Genomic DNA, 24,515 nt, shown 5'->3' with positions numbered 1-24,515 from the left:
TTTGTAAGCTTGTTTGAGCAGGGCTTTCTTTACCCTAAAAATCCCTGTTCTAAATCACTGTTGAATATATTTGTATTCTAGAAATGCTAATTATATATAAATACAATGGCGAACTCAGCATATGTGATATTTAAACACAAAGATACAGCAGCAGTAGCTTAGTATCCAACAGCTTAAAATACATAGTAAAAACAAAGAACGTTAAACTTTGCTGGTATCAGACAAAGTTTAAACATCTCTAATGAGACATGAAGGGGTGTTTTATAAACCCCTACATACTTTACCCTAAATAGGGCTATAACATATACAAATCACCTTCCTGTCTCAGAGAAATTTGCCTTTTGGCTGATACCAGCAAGGTGATTAGAGGTCACTAGAGGTTCCTCTCTAAGGTCATTAGAGACGTTTAAACTTTGTCTGATACCAGCAAAGTTTATTGAATGTGTAGAAGCCCTATAAAGGGTTAAATGTTAAAGGGTTTATAAAATACCCCTTCCTGTCTCACTGGACATTCTTGGCTGATATCAGCATATCTAATGGCTAGTGTAGGAACTCACCTGTTGAGGCTTGCCTTGACGTGGCTGGTGAGCTTATATATTCAAATGGCCATTGGAATAAGACTAAAGAGCCTCCATATGTAATATTTGCCTGGTCCCAAGGTCTAGCTTCTAGTTGCATTTTAGGCTTTGTGGGATGCCTTACTTAGGATGATAGAATGATATAGGTGTGTCATATTCTAAAGCTGTGGCATCATTAGTTTTACTGCTGACTTTATACATGAGCTAGATATGTAATTATGAGGTTATATGTAAAAGTATTCGCTCTATAGAGGTAAAATGCAAATCACACATACAACTGGCACCTTAGTTGGACAACATACTTAAGGATGCATGGGCACAATTAATTTTTCTAATAAACTTATGAGTACATTGTGATAGTAATTACAAAAGAACAATATAGATTGAACATTTTAAAGTAAGTGGATAATGTCTCTAAAGTAGGTGGATAAACATCTACAGGGTGGGTCAAAATTCAAAGTAGGGTTTAAGGATCAAATTTTTTTCTTCCAATGGTAAAACATGCAATGAATGCTTGACAGATGGAGGTTTGTTTGACTAGATACGAAAGAAGACTTGTTTTTAAAGGAGCTACATTTTCCACAACGCAAAGTCAGGCTTTTCATTGCATTGTTCAGAACATTAGTTAATATTTAAGGCTCTAGTGCTTGAATTTCTGCACAGATATTCTCCTTGAGCTACTCAAGTTTGCGTGGTTTGTTCACGTACATCCTCTCCTTCAAATATACCCAGATGAAGTAATTGGGAGCTGAAAGGTCAGGAGAACATGGCAGCCTATTAATCTGTGAATTTCTTGAAATGATATTTTCTGTTTTGAAAATACAACTTCACTACTTTTACTCATTCCTATATGAAATTACCGACGAGGAATCTCCCAAGACTCCTTTATATGTACATGCCAAAAAAAAAAAAAATTTTAAACTACTAACAAATATGTTATTTACCTGTCGAACAATACTCTGAATTTTGGCAAACCCTATAGCTGCACTTGCATCCTCTCATGTGCTAGAAGCAAAACAGTACCCACAGGGACAGGCAGTGGAATCGCATATATTTGCAAGGGACTCTGTCTTCCCCAAATATGTAAAAGACAGATTTAGCTTTGCATAGGCACACACTATTTAAATATCTGCATGTAAAACGGTCCTCTTAATCACCCCAGTAAATGCCAGCTATGCATTTGATAACAGGAGGTCTGAACTGAATTCATGTAGAAACTACATTATCTGTTGTAGTTCCAAAGTTGCCACTTTTCAGAGATATTCTGCATTTGCAGCAGTAACCATTTCACACAATTCTATGTAAACAAAGTTGTTTACAAAAAATGCACGGGAAATTTTCAGACATTTATTTTTGTACTGGAAATTGTTTTCCCCCCCTTTATATATTAGTACATGCCAGAAGTAGCAGTTCACACAGTATTGACTGCAATAAATAAATAAATAATAATATAGTTTACTAGGTACGCAACATACCAGTTCAACATCGGACGGAACATTTAACCCATCTGGTGCAATAAATGGCTCCTCATTGTCTTCTGCATCACTTGATTCTAGAATAATAATAATAAAAATTAAAAAAAAAAAAAAAAAGACCACCACAAATGTATACAATTCAAGCAACAAGAAATCAAATTACATCAAGTTCTACTTACAGGATTATGCAATAGAGCTACGTTATCAGCTTATGTTGAGTGGGCCGCTGGTTCATAGTTTCCCAATTCAGGAAAATTTACTTGCACAGTAATACAGATCTCTTATCCACTGCTTGACGTTTTTGATATTTCATAAAGTTAAAAGGGTCAAATTATGACTCCACCATAGATTCAGAGGCTGCATAGCTCACTTATTGCAGTAACTGTAGAACCTTTACAAATCTCAGGTTTACATGTTTTAGTCACACAGCAAAGGCAATCCATATTCTTCAGGGACTTAATAGAATTTGTTATTGGTTAAATGAAACAGTAATCAGCTTGATACATGGTTGAAATCACTCTCCAGCCTTTACCGACCCATAATTGTAATAAATTAACGGGTATATATATATATTCCAGTCAATGAGGCTGCACAGCCAGCCAAGAGGTTCTCATTGTATCCAATGAAGTCTGAATGTATTCCATAAATACCAGCCCAGAGGATTAAAGGGACACTATAGTCACTTGAACAACTTCAGCTTAATGAAGCAGTTTTGGTGTATAGAACATGCCCCATGCAGCCTCACTGCTCAATCCTCTGCCATTCAGGAGTTAAATGCCTTTGTTTATGAACCCTAGTCACACCTCCCTGCATGTGACTTGCACAGCCTTCCATAAACACTTCCTGTAAAGAGAGCCCTATTTAGGCTGTCCTTATTGCAAGTTCTGTTTAATTAAAATTTTCTTATCCCCTGCTATGTTAATAGCTTGCTAGACCCTGCAAGAGCCTCCTGTATGTGACTAAAGTTCAATTTAGAGATTGAGATACAATTATTTAAGGCAAATTACATCTGTTTGAAAGGGAAACCAGTTTTTTTTTCATGCAAGCTCTGTCAATCATAGCCAGGGGAGGTGTGTCTAGGGCTGCATAAACAGAAACAAAGTGATTTAACTCCTAAATGACAGTGAATTAAGCAGTGAAATTGCAGGGGAGTGATCTATACACTAAAACTGCTTTATTTAGCTAAAGTAATTTAGGTGACTATAGTGTTCCTTTAAGGGATATGCAGCCAATAACTCATTCCCAGTGAACTTGTCAGAGAAGGTGGGGTTTTGCAAGCCATGCCATACAAATGAATGCTGAAGATACAGACTGACTGTCAGACTGTTTTTTTTTTGGAGAGACTGGGTGCATTATGTACACATAGCAAAAACTGAGAATTCAGAAGATCACAAAAAAAAAAAAAAATGCTAAAACTTTCAGGCATGGATTACTCTTTATATTCCGGGAGATCCTAAAATTATGTTATGTGCAAGAAACTGTGTTTAGCAGATCTGAGACTTGAGCAACACCTGTTTGCCTATAGGGTAGCCTCAAATTCACTAATATCAGAACAAACCAAACAACCTTTTTATCCAACCAATGGGTAGCAGTCTTGCTGGTAAGATAAGTTGGCGTTCATAGTCACGCCCAGTGCACCATGTACAGAAAACCGGTCTGATTCAATACTGCACATATGAGTAAAATGGTATAAGATCCCTCTGTAATGGCACATTAGAGATCTCCTAAGTGCAAAATAACCAAAGGCATTTATAAAGAATTTATCTGTTCACAGAGATAGTTTCTTACATTTGAATAGGGAGTTTATTTTAAACATTGTGAGGACTTGTTAAATTAGTACAAGGGTTAACTAAGGAGATCTGGAGATGGGATTCTGAAGTATCCATAAGGGACAGTCTATTTATGCAATTTTGGGTTTGTAGTTTTGCACAATAGTTATATTTCATCAAAGGTTGTAGCAGTGACCAGGAAGATTACACTAATTTTTCCTTTTATTTTGTGCATTCTCTCTTTATGGTATAAATACTTCTTGAGCAAGCATACTTTGAGGCTAGTTATTAGTACAACAGAGTGCATGGGTCCATATATATTTGGAATTTAGTATGGAAAGATGACAATTACAATGTGCTTATGTATTGTGAAATAGTATTAGTACACAGACATCACAGCTACTTGTGTTAAGTGTGGAGTTAAAGGACCACTATAGGCACCCAGACCACTATAGGCACCCAGACCACTTCAGCTCAATGAAGTGGTCTGGGTGCCAGGTCCCCGTAGTTTTAAGCCCTTAAGGCTTACCTTTTGCTGATATTAAAACCAAATTACAACTACCAAATAAATATCTTTTTTCATATCTGAGAATTAAGAACTTTTTAAATCAAGCTCCATTAGGAAATTGATCTAAATCTGAATCATTAATTTGATCAATTTTCAATTATACTAGAGGTAAAAAAAAATAACTTCCAAAGCAGCCAATTTAATAACTCGCAAAAAACGCTATATATTGTTGATAAGTGGAAAAATGACTTAGATATAGATATAACTGACTATGAATGGTGTTATATTCTTCAGAACATACAAAAGCACATTCATTGTCTGAATTTGATAAAGTGTCAATACAAAATAATGTATAAATGGTATTTAACTCCGTATAGGCTCTCAAAAATGTATCCTGACCAAAATCCACACATTGTTGGAGATGCGGAGGTTTAGATGGTTCTTTTCTACATATATGGTGGTATTGTAAACTAGAAAACCCACTATGGTCTTGGGCTTACATCCTATTTAGAATTCAATTTAAAATAAACTTTAAAAAAGAACCTGGGGATGCCGGATTACATTTAAATAGGACCATCCCTTCTTTATCGTTAAAATGCCTCGCTACAGATTGCTTTTTAGCAGCTAAAATAATAATAATAGCTAGACAATGGAAATCAAGTTTACCCTTCCAGCACTTAATAAACCAACTATCTTATCAATTGCGCAAGGAAAGAGATCTGTATGGATCTATCCTACATTCTGCAATTAAACAAGAAAACTATAATGAATGGTTGGAAACTTTACAACTAACCACTAATTAAAGCCGATTTGACCTGAAACCTGTGAACCGACCAATGAGTTAACCCAGGATTTATACCTATATGTTTTGTATTGTAATGTCTTCATCTTTAACGTCAGTATTTTTGGGCAATTTTGCTAAATGAAAATTGAGACATTTCCTTTGATGGAGTTTGTACATGTCTGTAAACTGTAAATTGAGTTTTTACATATTTATAATTATTCCTTTTTCTAATTTTGCTGTACGTTATATGATGTCTATATGTCTATGTACAAGATACAATCTTAAAAAAAACTTTCAATAAATATATTTTAAAAAATTGAGAAATTGTTATTTTTTTTAGTTCTGCATGACATTTTTTTTTTTATAATTCTTTATTTTTGTAGTGCGTAGGCAAAAGACAGTTGCTTGTGAGGTACCCCAGAGGCAGTCCTCTAGCACAATACGAACAGTTGAACATAGGGGTATAAGGTAGAACAAGCACATTTTTTTATATATAACGATAGAAATGGTATAGCTTTACTTTGTTTAGGCATTCGGTAACATAACAGAGTGATATCGCTTAACTTTCTAGGCATATGATTATTTTGCAGTGGCGTTAGAGTAAGGGTGAGTGATTCAGGCTTAGGTTTCACGCTTAGATGGGTGGGCAACATGCATAGACATTTGACTACAGGATCAATAGCTGCGCACACTTAGAGAGTATGTGAGTTGAAATATTTTATATCTTAAAATAACATGTCTTACTGGCTTTGTGCAGGCTATGTGGAGTGTGTGTGGCAAAATTAAACTGCAGGCTAGCTGTGATGCAAGTAAGTAGGCTGCTGTAACTCGCCGGACGCTTAACATAGCTTTTAAATGATCAGTTATGCCAGGCTAAACATTTCTAGGTGACGTATATTCCCATTAGGGGATAGCAGAGTGGGACAGCTTTACATCGTGTAGGTATTTGGAAGACAGTTGGCACATACATACACAGTCCCCGTGAGTAAGTCCCTTTTAGCCTATGCCCACAGTTGGCAGGATGCAGTCCTCTAGGGAAGCGAAGCACCGTCTGCTGAGGCACCAGAATGCAGTAGGTGTAAAGATGGGCAATTCTGGTAGCCCCCCTGATTCATCCTGAGGGCTTCTCCCCATCTTCATCCACTTGGTGGTCCTGGGACACATCTCCGGGCAGGGCCCATTTGCAGCCCACCTTGATTTTTGCTGCCGCCAACGGCGTCCCTGTTGCTGGGCGGGGACCCCGTGTCTGGTCCGAGGGCGTCGGGAGATCCGCTCTTGTGGTCGGGCAGAATGGGCTTGTGGCCGCAAGCGGAGTAAGAAGTGAGCCTGCTGTGCTTTATAAGGTGGGTCCCCCCGCCGTGCCGGTCTCCTGTGCCTTCCCCTGGGGTGCTTCTCTCGAGTGCCACGTGGGGGGTGCATCTGGTCTCGGGGTCGAGCGTCAGGACGGCTCTGAGGTGCCACTTCTTCATCAATAGTGGAGGTAAGTCTCGTTACACTTAGTTTTGCCCAGAATAGGTCACAGACGCGGTCAAACGCTGCTACCAACGGTTCCCCAAGTGCAGGTGATATCATGGACGTGCCCATGCGTTCTGGCTTTAGTGAGGCGGCCATGTCGAGCTCTAAGTCTCCATGTTCTTGCTGGTGTTGTTTGGTTTGCCCGTGTGGACCGGGATAACCCCCACCGGTCCAGGGGGGGGGGGAGGGCAGCCAAACCCCATTCGGAGACCTGGGAGAGCGGCCGTCTCGTCCCAGCTCAAGCCCGGTAGGCCTCAAACCTCGATCGGGTTACTCCGGTACCGTGCTGGGTCGATGCTGGTACCTTCGTGCTCCCCTGTAGCTTGTGGGTAGTTTGGGCACCTTTGTGGGTCAGTGGGTGCTGGTGGTACGGAGTTGGCTCCGAAAGTTTAGTCCAGGCGCTGGAGCTCAGACCAAAAGCGTCTGATCCGTTGGGTGGCTGGCCCAACCCCCATCGTTCTGCATGACATTTTAACGGTCATAATCTTGCTCAGGTCAGATAGGAGGCTTAAGAGGCTTTATTGGTAGGTTTCGATATATCAGCAGGTTAACTTATAGAATGAAATAATAGGGAGAAGTGAAGTGAGATAAATAAATGTTAAGGCAATATGTCCTATAAAGATAAACAGGCTTGCAAATAATAAGAAAGCTAGAGATAACAGTATAGGAAGAATAAGAAGCAGGTACTGGATTTAACCCCTTAAGGACCGGACTGTTTTTGCGATGTACATTTGCGACCAGGCATCTTTTTACACTTTTGTGGTGTTTGTGTTTAGCTGTAATTTTCCGCTCTCTCATTTACTGTTCCCATACAGATTATATATTGTTTTTTTCAGGACAAAAGGGGCTTTCTTTACATACCATTATTTATATAATCTCATGTAATTTAATTTTTAAAAAATGAAAAAATGTGATGAAAAATTGAAAAAATACATGTTTTTTTACTTTTATGTGAAAAATACTTTACTCATCTACAAAAGCGAATGAAAAAAAACTGCTAAATAGATTCAAAATTTTGTCCTGAGTTTAAAAATACCCAGTGTTTACATGCTTTTTGCTATTTTTTTTGCATGTTATAGGGCTATAAGTACAAGTAGGATATTGCGGTTTCAAAACATAAATTTTTAAAATGTATCAATAGTGACATTGTAACACTATTATCTGTCATAAATCTCTGAATAACACCCCACATGTACATATTTTTTTTTAAAGTAGACAACCCAGGGTATTCAATATGGGGTATGTCCAGACTTTTTTAGTAGCCACTTAGTCGCAAACACTGGCCAAAGTTAGTGTTTGTTTGTGTGTGAAAAAAGTAAAAAACTAAATTGAACGCTAATTTTGGCCAGTGTTTGTGACTAAGTGGTTACTAAAAAAGACTGGACATACCCCATTTGCAATACCTTGGGTTGTCTTCTTTTGCAAATGGTATGCCATCATGGGGGTAATTCTCATTCCTGGGCTACCATACGCTCTGAAAGGCAACGTAACCAACCTGGCCATTTTCAATGTAAAAATATTTGACCCATATATGTGACCCTGTAACTTTCAAAAACGCTATAAAACCTGTACATGGGGGCTACTGTTATACTCAGGAGACTTTGCTGAACACAAATATTAGTGTTTCAAAACTGGAAAAATGTATCACAACAATTATATCATCAGTAAAAGTGCGGTTTGTGTGTGAAAAATGCAAAAAAAAAAAGTCACTTTCACTGACAATATCATCGCTGTGATATGTTTTACTGTTTTGAATCACTAATATTTGTGTTCAGCAAAGTCTCCCGAGTAAAACCGTACCCCCCATGTACAGGTTTTAGGGTGTCGTAGAACGTTACAGGGTAAAATACAGTGATAGCAAATTAAATTCTCTGGACTTTTGACCTTTGTTGGCAGGCAGGTCCCTTAAATTGCAATCAATAAAATAACTTAATTATGTAAAAATATTACATAAATACGCACGTAGAATTTAAATATATATGCATATTTATATATTTGAAGTCTACGTGTATATTTATATAATTATTTATGCAATTTTGTATATGGACATATGAATAGTTCGTATTCTTTTTATTTATTTATATATACATAGATATATATACAATTTCATTCTAAGTGTATTTTGATATATATATTAATATCAAAATACAGTTAGAATAAAATTTCGTATAGATATAATTTTTTTTTCAATTTTTACATGTTTAATTTAATTTAAATTACTTATTATTTGTATTTTATAATTATATATATATATATATATATATATTATACACACACACACACACAATATGTATAGTTATTATATATATTATAATTAAATTACACACGTATATATATATACACCGTATACACTCGAGTATAAGCAGAGTTTTTCAGCACATTTTTTGTGTTGAAAAACCCCAACTCGGCTTATACTCGAGTCACTGTCTGTATTATGGCAATTTACATTGCCATAATACAGACAGGGGCTGTGGGGACTGGCAGAGCTGTAACTTACCTGTCCTGCAGCTCCTGTCAGCTCTCTCCTCCTCCGCGCCGTCCGTTCAGCACCTCGGTCAGCTCCCAGTGTAAATCTCGCAAGAGCCGCGGCTCTCGCGAGACTTACACTGGGAGCTGCACAGACCGCGCGGAGGAGGAGAGAGCTGACAGGAGCTGCAGGAAAGGTAAGAAACAGCTCTGCCAGCCCCCCTCTCCCCCCCACTGAACTACCAATGACACTGGACCACCAGGGAAGGAGCCCCCCTCCCTGCTATGTATCAAGCAGGGAGGGGGGACGAAAAAAAAAAAATTATAATAAAATAAATAATTAAATTAAATAAATAATAATAAGAAGAAATAATAATAAAAAAATATTTAAAAAATAATAACATTGCCCACCCCCCCACCAAAGCTCTGCAACACACACACACACACACACACACTGCACTCGTTATACACACACTGTAAATAAATATTCAATTAATATATTTTTTTTAGGATCTAATTTTATTTAGAAATTTACCAGTAGCTGCTGCATTTCCCACCCTAGTCTTATACTCGAGTCAATAAGTTTTCCCAGTTTTTTGGGGTAAAATTAGGGGCCTCGGCTTATATTCGGGTCGGCTTATACGCGAGTATACGGTAAGTGTATTTTTATATTAATATATGTACATATTAATATAAAAATACACTTAGCATGACATTATATATATGATATATAGACGTATATTATATAGGTATAATATATGTCTATATATCATATATATATATACACACACACACATATATAATAATATTTTTTTTTTATTCACTTTAACTTAATTTTTTTTTAATGAGTTTACAGCAGCAGGGAGACTGCCTGTCAGCACAGACAGTCCCCCTGCAGGCAGACACATGGACACCTGTTGGGCGATCACATGGCCACAGGGGTCCTAATCTGCCATGGGGAGACTGTCTGGGCTGCAGGCAGTCTCCCCACAACGGGAGCACCGCCGATAGCCGCCGGGGGAACGACGGCGATCGGGTAAGTACATCTTAAATTTAGGACGGTTCAGGACCGTCGTCGGTCGGCAATGGAAAAATGCCGATGACGGTCCTGAACCGTCCAGCGTCCTTAAGGGGTTAAAGGAACAGAAATGAATGAAGATAAAACATAGTTGTCAGGATAGGTTCCGGACAGATGGCTTTCACTGCAATAAAATACACATTTGTATTCAGCGATGTCTCGGGGAGGAGAGGTCACCAGCGCGGAGTGAGCCCGGCGCTGGATTAAGGTGGCTGAAGGGGTTTTAACCCCGTCAGTGGCGAGGGAGGGGGGGTACTGTTTTGTTTTTCTGGCACTATAGGAAACTAAGTAAACTTTAACAGCCATAGATACTGAAGAGGAGGAGAGGGAGAAATAAAAAAAACTTAGAGCACAAAGTTATTGTTTTGTTTACAAACCTGTTTAAATGTCAGGATAAAATTGGAAAACTGTTTAATGACAATGTATACAGTTCACAATAGTAATGAGACTGGTTACTCATTCATCCTTATAAAAATTGGCTTTACTTTTACCTCCCTGTATCCATTATTACGCAGAAACAGTTCATCAGATTTGCTTACAATATTTGGCAAACTTGCAAAATCAAATCTATGCAAAAATATTAGTACCGCTCCACATGAAAATGTGTATTTACTCAGGGTCAATACAAAAATTGCTCCCAATGAATACTAATAAGGCTAGATGAAAGAAATCTTTCAGCCTATTTATAAAGTCTTACTCAGCCAAGGAACATCAATTATTTTGATGGCATTAGTTAGAAAATGCTCAATTTCTTAAGTTAATCTTAATGTCCAATTTGACAAAGAATCAATGCTTCAATTCTACAGTACACTACATCGACATTAAAGAAAAGTTATGCGCGGAAGCTGCGTAGATGTGTTGGATGAATGTAGAGGTCAGATGAGAATACAATGCTTCTGATTACAGTTGGAATTAATTTAAATCACCTGTGGCCTTCCAATCTTAGGTTTACGATCACAGTGTTAGAACTGGGGGCGAGGAAGAAGTGAGAGATTTCAATTCAATCTTCTGGTGACTCCACCTGCCATTAATCTTCATCTTCAAAGCACACAGACATGTACACACAATGCAAAATGGGGATCTAAAAAAGATCCCACAGGGCCAACAATAGATCATAGTGCACATGCAGTGGGATGTCACAGCTAAGCAAGGGGTTATGGCAGACAGAAGCTACTTGAAAATGATGTGCCCCTTGCAACCTTTTGCTAAAAATCCTTAGTCCTCCTTAGTTTCATGCAGATCGGATTGCTTTGGAGTTTCAATAATTACCAATAGGACCTTCACAAGTTTTACATTAAAATGAAAATACGACTACTTAACAGTTGAACAACACGTACAGCAACATTAATGTAGAATGCAACAAAAAAAAGGGGGGGGGGGGAGAAGAGAGATGGTGTGGTTAGGGGAGGGAGGGGGAGCAGGATATGTCTTGATGGTCACACCAAAATATAGTATGTATCTATTAAACTTAAAGGACCACTCTAGGCACCAAGACCACTTCAGCTTAATGAAGTGGTCTGGGTGCCAGGTCCCTCTAGGATTAACCCCCCCCCTTTTTTTTTTATAAACATAGCAGTTTCAGAGAAACTGCTATATTTATAATAGGGTTAATCCAGCCTCCAAATCCTCTAGTGGCTGTCTCACTGACAGCCGCTAGAGGCGCTTGCGTGATTCTCACTGTAAAAATCACAGTGAGAGCACGCAAGCGTCCATAGGAAAGCATTGTAAATGCTTTCCTAGGAGACCGGCTGAATGCGTGCGCAGCTCTTGCCGCGCATGCGCATTCACCCGAAAGGGAGGATCGGAGGCGGAGAGGAGGAGGAGAGTTCGCCGCCCGGCGCTGGAATAAAGGTAAGTTTTAACCCTTTACTCTCCCCAGAGCCCGGCAGGGTATGTTTTCGAGTATGTTTTCCTGGCACTATAGTGGTCCTTTAAATGAGTTATTTTAATGTAGGAATCACAACAAATGCTTTATATCAACCAATCCAGGGCTCACAATAAATAAATCATGACATCCACACACAGCTATGCCCAATATAATTGTACATGTAACGTACAAGTCACTTTAGAACCACTCTCTGGATTGGCCAGTATGCTTGCCTCCCTGAGCAGGACACTGGTTTAGCTGATTAGCAGGAGCAGTGTGTGTAACCCTGCACATATTCCTCTCCCTGCTCCTTTGTGTGTCAGTGTAAGTGATAAGATATTTGAGCACATACACATAATACATCAGTCTGCACTCATACAGAGCTGCAAAAAAGCCAGGAGAGTGGTATATGCAATGGCAAAACCACTGACACTACTTTTGCTTAAAAACATTTCAAAACCAATTCACACATTGTTAATAGAGAACTAGATATTTTGATGCCTGAGTCTGTTTTATATTACAAAAAACTAGGTAATCCTAGATCATGAACCTGGCCTCTTTCTGGTGTGTTTCTCAATCTGATATTATTTGTATAAAATCAATGTTGGAGATATTCAATGTGCCAAATGCAAATAAATACTTTTGAAAAGGAATAGATACTTAGTACTCCTACCTTTTTTTTTTTTTTAAATGATATAAAAATGCTCTATTGACTATGTAATTTTAATAGGGAATATATCCACTTAAAAGATAAACTCTCACTTCTCTGAAAGTCATCTTTCCCTTGCTTTGTTGTTATTGAAGTGTTTTCTATGGAGAAGAGTGCAGAAGAGCCAAGTATATATAAATCCCTTTTATGTCTTTATGTGGCTGCCATCATGTAATCTTAATTTTCCTGGCCTGTACACATACAGACTAGAACAACTATGCTTTAACATTACATCAAATATGTCATGTGTGCAAGACCAGGTTGATTAATCAGATTTACATATCTGTGCCCCAACAAGCAGTTGACAGATGAAGCATAGTTTCACCTTCACATACAATTAACAAGCAGTGACTGATGAAGCATAGTTTCACCTTCACATACCTCCACTTTGTAACAAAGACGATAAAGTACAAAGAGTAATTCTGGGGCAAAGTTCTCAAAATGAAGTAGTCACCATGAAAACCAATAAAATGTCTTTGTAAGACTGAATGGAAACACACAGTGACAGTTCTGCACTACTACTTAACTGCACAAATCAGACAGATGAGTCTTAACATCCAGTCTCTGCAGTGTTCTCAGCGAAAGGAAGAGGAAAAAAAAAAAAAAAACATTTAAAGTGGCAATGGTGGGGAGAATAATCACTGCTAACCCCCTCCCCCCAAAAAAACTACTGTACTGCTTTTAAATCAACTGCGAAAAGAGAAAAGTAATGTTAATAAATTTACTTGCATACCTCTGTCATCTTTGTCCTTCTGTGGTTCTTCCTCTTCTGTGGGCTGTGAAGGATCATAATAATCACTCTTATAGCGGTAGCCCATAGCATTATAAGTCCCATCTTCTGCTAGAGCTTCACTCAATCGCTTATATTCTTCCTCTTGAAGAGAAACCGCATATATTAGACAGATTAAACTTAAATTATACTTTTTTTTTTTTTTTTTTTAAATGTATCTTTAGGCAATTAATAATAATGATAATGGAAAAAAAGCAAACAAAAAAACAGAAATAGGTCATCACACTGTGGCATTTGTTACTTTTTTAAATAAAAGAACAGGAAAAAAGGCAAATTACATATCCTGACAAGAAATTGGTGCATTGCTATGCATGACAATGTTTGATTTTACTACACAAGTTTATAGTATTAAGAAATAATTTAGTTTATTTTGGATGGCATGGGCAAGGAGGAAGGTGGGGAAGATAGGCAAATATTCCACTGCCCTGACATGTTGGACAATTTCAGAAGTCTCTAATAATAAACTATCTTGTGGTCCACATTCAGACAGCTGTTTTCCACTCCATTGGGTACTGTCAAACAGATAATATCAGAAAGAGTGAGTAAAATAAACATGAATTAATTTCCATTCAATATTTACATGTTTTAGCTATTGCAAGGCATGAACAATTCTTTATTTGTGTATTATTGTTGATGTACCTTGCCTTGCTTCCTCTTCAAGCAAGTCCGTATGCAACGCTAAATACCTCTCTTCATCACAGAGAGCCTCTATGCGAGCCTCCTCTTCAGACAAATTGTAATTTCTGTTCCATGAATTGTGCTCTGCATCGTAATCAGAGAGGTCATGTAGATGACCACGTCCATCATACCTGAAATATGAATGAAAGTATTAGTGCAATGTTCTTTTAACTATATTACTTTCTGATAGCCACTTACCTGCCTACACCTAACTTACAGAAAAACAACAACCTCAAAACAGAATACCGAATAACGATATCATAGTTGTTCGGCATATAGGGGTTTCTTAGTTTTATCAGCTCTGTCTAGGTATGAATTTTACAATTTACACGGTTTAAATTGATAAAATGCGCTAGATAAATATTGGCTGGTCTGTTTCCTTAAGTTTCATTTCAATTTAGAAGGTAATTAAAATGCCAAAATGTACCTCTTGGCAATTAGTGCTTACCGTATGTGTTTCAACCACATATTGAATTTGTATTGTATCTGTCTTTTAGGTTTGGAAATGCATAGTTTACATTCACACGAACCCGAACACATAAATACCTATCCGCAAGAACCAAACGATGGAAATTTTCTCGCTTCTTTCTGCTAATCCTCATCTCTCAGCAGAGATCTTCGCCGCAGAAACTTGAGTCTCTTGGTGGTAAAATCATGGCTAGACTCGACCGTTAGCCAAATGGCTGAAGAAATAAGTTCTGGTTATGTAGTAGAGAAACACACATACATGGCAACAGCAACATATTGTGCAGTTTAAGGAGGTTTCAAGCAGATGGGAGGGAGATATATTTTGTAATAAGTCAGCTATTTTGTCTTTTGAAACTCATCTGTAATTATAGAGGATTAAAAGTTACAATAATAAAAAATAGTGTTCTTATTTTAAGGCTCATATAAATAAGATATTGTAGACTTGCCAGATTTGCAATATATATATATATATATATATATATATATATATATATATATATATATATATATATATTAATAAGTGGTTATCAAGCAGTTGAGTGATGAAGCACAGTTTCACCTTCACATACCTCCACTTTGTAACAAAGACGATAAAGTACAAAGAGTAATTCTGGGGCAAAGTACTCAAAATGAAGTAGTCACCATGAAAACCAATAGAATGTTTTTGCAGATTGTTCCACTATTAGAACTCTGCACTAGAATTGGTCTTTATACATAATCTGCAATTCACGGATCAACATTGCATCATGTTCAGATGCCTCATAATAAATGAAAAATTCATGAAAATTACTCATGGTACTTGCAAGTATCATGAAAGCATATTACATTTATACCGAACGGTGTACATTTTTGTTGATTGTCTCTTTAATAGCGCCTGAAAATGCAGCTCCTATGAATCTGCAACAGGTAACTGCATGCATACATACACACACACACAGCATTGCTTTGTATAACCAGCAACAAACAATCAATAGTGTGAAACAAATCGTCCTTTTAGAATTATTTCTATGAACAACCACAGCAGGAATGCAAATCACTAGGATATAAATGTGACTGCCACTGACTAAAATAAAAATTATATGCAGTTTCTAGCAAATGCTTCAAACAATAAATATTCTGTGAATGACACTCAACCTCAAGATTATTAAAATGTGTATACTTATACACACACATTTTGATAATCTTATGGTAGAGTGTCATTCACAGAATGATATTGATTGCATGTATAAATAATGTTGAGATTATGGTTGTATTACAACATGGAATGCATCCAGATGCACAAAACCTCCTTAAACATACACAATGAAGCATTATCATCAAATGGAAGGTTTGCTCTATAATCTACACACAACAACAAAAAACACTGTTTTCCATTACACTGCTTATATAGTAAGCTTATAAGATAAACATTAAAAATAAAAGAGCAAATGTTCCAAAAAAGTAAATCTTCTCCATATGAAAAACCACTGCAAATTAACCAGTTGTCCAGGCAAGCATAAAGATGACCAGTTTTCAGGAAGTCAAAACTAGGTGCATTCATGGAGTATTGGTGTTAAAAATCATTTAAAAAAAAAAAAAAAGTAGTGACTACCTGTCCGGCCTATTATAGTAAAATATTGTGTTTTACGCTTTGTACAGAGGTTTTTATATGAAGAAGATTCCATGACCACACCCTCCTACCCAGACAGAATAAAAAACAATCATATAAAAGCATAGAATTTCCAGGTCCACCGATGAAAACTTCTCCCTAAACATCATCAAGAGAAACAAAAGCAGTACAGAGCAGGTCATTATGCTTTAAAACAATAAAGTTCTGTCTTAAGAGATCAAATGATCATCACTCTTTTTTGTCCTTAATGTCTTGGAAACATACATGGCAAAACAATATGTTTTAGACAAAGGATCAGCCTAAAAGTTGGGCAAAAGTTGGTTTTGTGGACTCTTCCTTCTATCCATGTTAAATATTCTGTCAAGATCAACATCCAAAGTATATGAAATTGAACTTCTACATGAAATATGATTTCCTCTGTGTAGCAGTCAAAATTGACATTTACACTGACTTTAAAGGGACACTATAGTCACCTGAACAACTTTAGCTTAATGAAGCAGTTTTGGTGTAAAGAACATGCCCCTGCAGCCTCACTGCTCAATCCTCTGCCATTTAGGAGTTAAATCCCTTTGTTTATGAACCCTAGTTACACCTCCCTGCATGTGACTTGCACAGCCTTCCATAAACACTTCCTGTAAAGAGAGCCCTATTTAGGCTTTCTTTATTTCAAGTTCTGTTTAATTAAGATTTTCTTATCCCCTGCTATGTTAATAGCTTGCTAGACCCTGCAAGGGCCTCCTGTATGTGATTAAAGTTCAATTTAGAGATTGAGATACAATTATTTAAGGTACATTACATCTGTTTGACAGTGAAACCAGTTTTTTTTTCATGCAGGCTCTGTCAATCATAGCCAGGGGAGGTGTAGCTATGGCTGCATAAACAGAAACAAAGTTATTTAACTCCTAAATGACAGTGAATTGACCAGTGAAAATGCAGGGGAATGATCTATACACTAAAACTGCTTTATTTAGCTAAAGTAATTTAGGTCACTATAGTGTTCCTTTAATGTAACAACCCCTCCCTGCAATTAGAATTACACTATCACTATACTATGGCCTTCCATCTGGCTACTTTCCACATATTGCATTGCAGGATTGATGATATTAACTTACACAACATTACATCAAAATAAAGAACCTCAAAAGAAATGTTAATGAAATAACCTCATAAAAGTAACAATGGTTTGAAGAAATAAAATAAAAAAAATACTCTTTTGCAAAGCTCCAGAATTTATGTTAAATTTATGTTAAAACTACATAAAAAGAAAATTGCACAGGAAGTATTCAAAAGAGGAAACATTTTAAATTTAGGACTCTTCCAGAGAAGCTTTTTCCAACTTTGTCCAAGTGAGTTATAAAAACAAATAATAGTAATAAATAGCAGATGAGTTTCAAAACCAATATAATCCTATCAAAGTGAAAGCACCAACATCAAAACTGATAATTTGCAATAAATAGCTCCACCATGAAAAGAGAGAATTACTTGATCACCCTGTAGAATTTATCTAAAAACTTTTTTTCCATTCCACAATTACCAATTTATAAAAACATCCAAGGTTGTGTTTCAAAAGCAAATAAAAAAAACAAAAAACACACACACAAACAAATATCTACAATAAATACTGATCTTAAAACGGGGAAGCCAGTACGCCTGTTTGCGCGCAACAAACTAGGAATTTTTTTTTTTTTTAAAAAAGGCGCTGTTTTTAAAAAAAAAGTATTAGTAGAATATGATATAAAAGTAAATTTGTCAATACTTTCTATAGTAAAATAACATCAATAACTGTGACAAGACTTGAGAATAGACAATTCCTACACAACTCAGAATAGATCAGGTGAGCCTATTTTGTAATACTTGTTGTGCTCCTTTATACTGATCTCTATGGACATGTTTATTCTGATGCCAAAATAGACCAGGCTTGATCCAAAAAAATGTATATACCTGTATAAGCATATTTTGTCAAATAAATAGTTATTTATTTCTGCAGTAAGTGTACATAATGAGGAGTGCAAGGATATGAGGTGTAATAGTTGCAAAAATAATTTTATTAAAATGTGCCATTTTGGAAACTCCAAAACACACTCAAGTGCTGCAATAATGTGAGTAAATATTAATAAACAAATACAGTTCAGTCTGATGATTGGACAGACCTCCATCCAATGTTAAAGCTGGCGAACTTTGATAAAGTCCACTTTCTGAACAAAAGATGTCAGATATTTGTAACGACATGTGATGTTAGCTGTAGAAACCCTGGGATGCTAGTCTTGACCTTTGAATTCAAAATTTCATCTCAAGATTCTACAAAATTGAAAGATTATCTCTCTGGTTGTGACACAACCATGTCTGGATAGACTATCCAGCCATCTTCATTACTGGATTGATTCTGCTCTAACTTTAAAGAAATACTCCAGAGACCATAACAATGACGGTGTGAACAGCTGACACTTTTGGCCAATGATCTGGCGCTGTACGAGAGCAGGACCTTCTGCGGTTTCTCTGTGAAATAACACCAAACATCCTCATACTTTGCATGAAGACGTCCAGCATATTCAGATCAATGCTTTCCTATATGTACGCATAACGCATGTGCCTCACACCTCTCATGCGCATTAAGATTCTCTGATCAGCTGTTGTTGGCGGAGCCCAAGACAGCACCGAGGGACCTTGGTTTTTGAATGAAGTGTTTAAGTGGTATTAAAACTGTTTATATCACCCAAAAGTATGTCTGTGTGTGGGTGCAGAATGTTCCTATAGTGTTAGGAATACAGAGATGTATTCCTAACACTAAAGAGTTTAAGATGTCTGGCAAATGAATCTCTTCTCTGCTACACTGGAGACACAAAGTACCAACTCAAATACCATTTCCAAAGCAACAAGAAGCATATTTTCATTTTCAAATAATGGGCATACATTTTAAATAAAAATAAAGCCCTGAATAAGGAAAAACCTCGTTGTCAAAAAACCTGCAACCCCCCCCCCCCCCCCCCCCCACACACACTTATTTTTTTTTATAATAATAGACACTTGTCTGTACCAAGTGCCAAATGAATTCTCACAGCGATCTACTAAGGGTGCCATCTAATAGTATGGGAGACCTAACAGTAGGGCTAATAAAACAATCTTTATCCAATGAGAGAAAACACTGAACAGGTCACATACACCCCCTATGTAATGCATACTGCATGTATACAGGCATACACGCAATATACACACATACATACAGATATATAAATAATCATATGGTGTGTACATGCCTAGAGGTATCACAGTATAGCACTCAGCACTTGCAATCACACAATCGTTGTCCCTTGTGTGTGTCAGGCCCTTCTAGCAAGGGGAGGAGTCACACCAGCCACTGAAACATGAATAATCAGATTTTATTGTTATTATTACAATGGGTTAGGATTTGTTTCCATGAGAGTCCAACCGACCTATCGATCATGATCTGGGGCTCTCCCATCCACGGGATGAGGTGTCTCCCCTGCTCGTGGAACACGGCCTTCTCATCGTCCCGGAACAGCTTGCACGCATAGCCGAAAACCAGCAGCTCCGCCACCGCCGCCTTCCCGCTGCTCCCCCGGCTTTTCTTCCGCGTCTTCCCGCTGTACATCCCGCCAAGGCCGCCTGATTGAGCGATCACCGACAAAACAGAGCGGGCAGGCCTGCGACACTTCGCACAGCCTCACACAAAATGGCGTCACGGGCACTTCCGGCCGGAACCTCGTAACCGCAGATTCGACACACTAAAAATAAACTAATACTCCCTCTAGGCAGCCTCCTCAATCATCACGTAGACTCACGTAAAAAATACCGCGAGAGATAAACAGGATAAACATTCTGAATAAAACACGAAACCATACGGAGGTATAAATGGTTTCTATTTTTTTTTTTTTATTTATTTATTTAAAAGGCGAAAGTGTTCCAGTGTAAAGTAAGGTCGCTTTAGCTCAGAGTGCCATGTGATCGCCCACAGTAGCTGCGGGTGGTTGTTGGATGGGGCAATGCAGAGTTGGCATTAGCTGAAGCAAGTTATGGAGACACATTTAAGCGTCGTTTTGTCACTTTATTGCAGTCAAGCTGGCAGGATCTGTGTCCCAGAGAAACCGTCAGTTTTCTGGAAATTATTCCAATGAATATAACTATGAATGCAGCTAAATCACATGTAACTTGTCTTAAATGGACACTATAGTCACCAGACCCACTATACCATAAAGGGAATCCATACACACCCCGGCCAATTAATGGGATACTATAATCACATCCTTTCAAGCTCGCTGTCTTGGTGTCACTTTTGATCCTGGCCTCTCTTTTGTGCCTCATGTCGAGTCTGTTGCTAAAACCTGTCCATTCCAACATAAAAACATTGCCCACATATACGCCCCTTTCTTACGCAAGTTGCTGCCAAGGAGTTTGTTCATACTCTAGTAATCTCTTGCATCGATTACTGTAATTCTCTCCTAATTGGTCTCCCCAGAAGCCGTACTGCCCCCCTACAATCTGTGATGAATGCTGCTGCTAGGCTGATCTTTCTCTCCTTTCGCTCCTCTCACACCTCACCCCTCTGTCGATCCTTGCACTTGCTCCCTGTCCCCTACAGGTGTCAATTTAAAATACTAACCCTTACCTATAAAGCTCTAACCAACTCTAGCCCCTCTTACATTTCTTCACTAATTTATAGGTATGCCCCCTCTCAGTCTCTCCGCTCTACTGATGATCTTCTCCTGTCTACTGCTCGCACTCTTACCGCAAATTCACACCTGCAAGACTTCTCATGAACGGCTCCTTTGCTTTGGAGCAGCCTGTCTACCCCTGTCAGACTCTCCCCTAGTCTTAAATTCTTTAACCCCTTAAGGACCAAACTTCTGAAATAAAAGGGAATCATGACGTGTCACACACGTCATGTGTCCTTAAGGGGTTAAGAAGTCCCTCAAAACCCATCTTTTCAGGAATGCTTATTGCCTCCAAGAGTAACTTCTACCTCTCAAACCTTCCTCTCACTCTCTCCTATAGGGCAACTCCACTCTCACATGCAGTTCTGCTTCTTTCCCACCATGTCTATTTGCTGTCTCTCTCAATACCCTTCCTATTGTGTTTTTATACCCCCACCTCCTCTAGACTGTTTAAGCAGGGTCCTCAACTACCTATTGTTATTGTTACATTTTGTTAACCCCTTAAGGACCGGACTGTTTTTGCAATGTACATTTGCGACCAGGCCTCTTTTTACACTTTTGTGGTGTTTGTGTTTAGCTGTAATTTTCTGCTCTCTCATTTACTGTTCCCATACAAATTATATATTGTTTTTTTTCAGGACAAAAAGGGCTTTCTTCACATACAATTTTTTATATAATCTCATGTAATTTAAATTAAAAAAATTAAACAAATGATAAAAATTAAAAAAAAACATGTTTTTTGCTTATCTACAAAAGCGAATGAAAAAAAACTGGTAAATAGATTCAAAATGTTGTCCTGAGTTTAGAAATACTCAGTGTTTACATGCTTTTTTGCTTTTTTTTTGCAAGTTATAGGGCTATAAGTACAAATAGGATATTGCGGTTTCAAAACATACATTTTTAAAATTTATCAATAGTGACATTGTAACACTATTATCTGTCATAAATCTCTGAATAACACCCCACATGTACATATTTTTTTTTAAAGTAGACAACCCAGGGTACTCAATATGGGGTATGTCCAGTCATTTTTAGTAGCCACTTAGTCACAAACACTGGCCAAAGTTAGAGTTCATATTTGTTTGTGTGTGAAAAAAGTAAAAAACTAAATTGAACGCTAATTTTGGCCAGTGTTTGTGACTAAGTGGCTACGAAAAAAGATTGGACATACCCCATTTGCAATACCTTGGATTGTCTTCTTTTGCAAATGGTATGCCATCATGGGGTAATTCTTATTCCTGGACTACCATACGCTCTCAAAGGCAACGTAACCAACCTGGCCATTTTCAATGTAAAAATATTTGACCCATATATTTGACCCTGTAACTTTCAAAAACGCTCTAAAACCTGTACGTCCCCCATACTGTTATACACGGGAGACTTTGCTGAACACAAATATTAGTGTTTCAAAACAGGAAAACGTATCACAACAATTATATCATCAGTAAATGTGCTGTTTGTGTGTGAAAAATGCAAAAAAGTCACTTTCACTGACAATATCATCGATGTGAGATATGTTTACTGTTTTGAATCACTAATATTTGTGTTCAGCGAAGTCTCCCGAGTAAAACAGTACCCCCCATGTACAGGTTTTAGGGTGTCATAGAAAGTTACAGGGTAAGATACAGTGCTAGCAAATGAAATTCTCTGGACTTTTGGCCTAGGTTGGCAGGCAGGTCTCTCAAATTGCAATCAATAAAATTACTTAATTATGTAAAAATATTACATAAATACGCACATAGAATTTAAATATATATGCATATTTATATATTTGAAGTCTACGTGTATATTTATATAATTATTTATGTAATTTTGTATATGGACATATACTATATTTCGTATTATTTTTATTTATATATACATAGATATATATATACAATTTTATTCTAAGTGTAATTTGATATACAGTTAGAATAACATTTCATATATATATATATATATAATTTTTAAAATTTTTATTATTTTTAATTTTTTTAATTTAATTTAAATTACTTATTATTTGTATTTTATAATAATATGTATATACAATATATATAGTTCTAGATATTATATATACGTGTGTAATTTAATTATACGTTTATTTTTATATTAATATATGTACATATTAATAAAAAAAACACACTTAGTATGACATTATATATATGATATATAGACATATATTATATTGATATAATATATGTCTATATATCATATATATATATATATATATTGTGACAGATCCATCTGTATAGACTTATATTGCTGGTTCGTCTGTTTCCCTTCATTTCGCTGGATTTCCTGTCCGTATGCCCCTGTTCGTGTGTTTCCTCAAGTACCGATTGAAACTACCGAACGGACGGCCACCCAGGAGAGGAGTGTGCTGCTAGTTAACCTATTGGCCTCAATTAGAACGTTGCGGTTAACCGCAGACACCTCTCCATTCCATTCGTATGGGTGGTCGTCGTTCGTATGCCGACCACGAGGCGGCGGCCATTTTGGGACACGAGGAGAATCAGCGGTGTTCGGTGCAAATCCTATGGACCTAAAAACTGATACTTTATCTGCCGAACACCGCTGGAAGTCGCCGCCCGCCTTCTATTTCGTCGAGGCGTACGAACACCGGTCAGTTCGAGAGTTTATATCATTCGTATGGACTTTACCCAGATAGCCGTCCCATGGAGTCATTCGTATACCTAAGGACTTGTGAAAGGCTTTGACTCCATGGCGATTGAACTAGGTACATCGGATCTGAGCGCTATTCAGTAGAAATATGCACTCAGATCCAGGCTATCTGGGGATACGTTACACGAACCATATGCATTCGGTATTTCTCAAGTTATGTATTTTATTGTATTTTTCCTACTGTATTTTAAAATGGCGATTGTCTCTATCCTGGGAGATAATTAGGTTTCTTCCTAATTATCTCCGGGATAGAGAAGAAGGATTTATGGGTAAGATGGGAAGGGCTTATGTTGAAGCCACAGCGATTGGCTACTGTCCAATATATTGTACAGTCTTCCACAAGGTCCCCTAGGGGGAGTGTCCACCTTGTGGAGACCCGCATAAATACCGGGCAGGTAGCCCCCATTAAACACATTCCTGTTTGACCTTCAAGACGGAGCTTGGTCTCGTTTGTGGAGGGATTTATTATTGGGACAGTACTTTTCGGTATTTCTAGCTGTGGAAGGAATTCGACTGAATTGCTGATCGGGAGTTGCCGCGTTCGTATGCTCCGTTCGGGAGTTTGACGATCGGCTGGATTAAAACTGCATTTCTGGAGAAAGGGGATTATTCACTAAACGGCAGCTTCATCTCCCTGGCGGTGAGTGTCGTAACATATATATATATATATATATATATATATATACATACACATATATAATTATTATTTTTTTTATTAACATGTACCTTTAATTTTTTATTTTATTTTACACTAGCAGGGAGACTGCCTGTCAGCACAGGCAGTCCCCCTGCAGGCAGACACATGGACACCTATTTTGACCATGTGATTGCTCTGTTAAGTGATCACATAGTCCCAGGGGTCCTAATCTGCCGCAGGGAGACTGTCTGGG

At 37.5% G+C, this 24,515-nt stretch overlaps 1 protein-coding gene across 3 annotated transcripts in view; it reads right to left on the bottom strand.

Moving 5' to 3' along the window:
* Window positions 1–19,995, bottom strand: part of SFSWAP (splicing factor SWAP) — a 93,575-nt gene extending 73,580 nt beyond the window's left edge. Inside the window, exons 1-4 of one of the 3 annotated variants that reach the window (XM_063454371.1) lie at window positions 19,726–19,995; window positions 14,179–14,348; window positions 13,483–13,623; window positions 2,054–2,130 (exon numbers count right to left, since the gene is read on the bottom strand). In XM_063454371.1, coding sequence (XP_063310441.1) covers window positions 2,054–2,130; window positions 13,483–13,623; window positions 14,179–14,348; window positions 19,726–19,904 — 567 coding nt within the window. In that variant the 5' untranslated portion in view covers window positions 19,905–19,995. Of the gene's footprint in view, window positions 1–2,053; window positions 2,131–13,482; window positions 13,624–14,178; window positions 15,126–19,725 lie in introns of those variants that run through there. The other 2 variants (XM_063454372.1, XM_063454373.1) reach the window with 2 other exon arrangements.
* Window positions 19,996–24,515: the final 4,520 nt, after the last annotated feature.

Source organism: Pelobates fuscus, chromosome 5, assembly GCF_036172605.1.
Source record: "Pelobates fuscus isolate aPelFus1 chromosome 5, aPelFus1.pri, whole genome shotgun sequence".
In the NCBI taxonomy this organism is placed as follows: Eukaryota; Metazoa; Chordata; class Amphibia; order Anura; family Pelobatidae; genus Pelobates; species Pelobates fuscus.
This window is presented reverse-complemented; position numbering and strand designations above follow the sequence as displayed.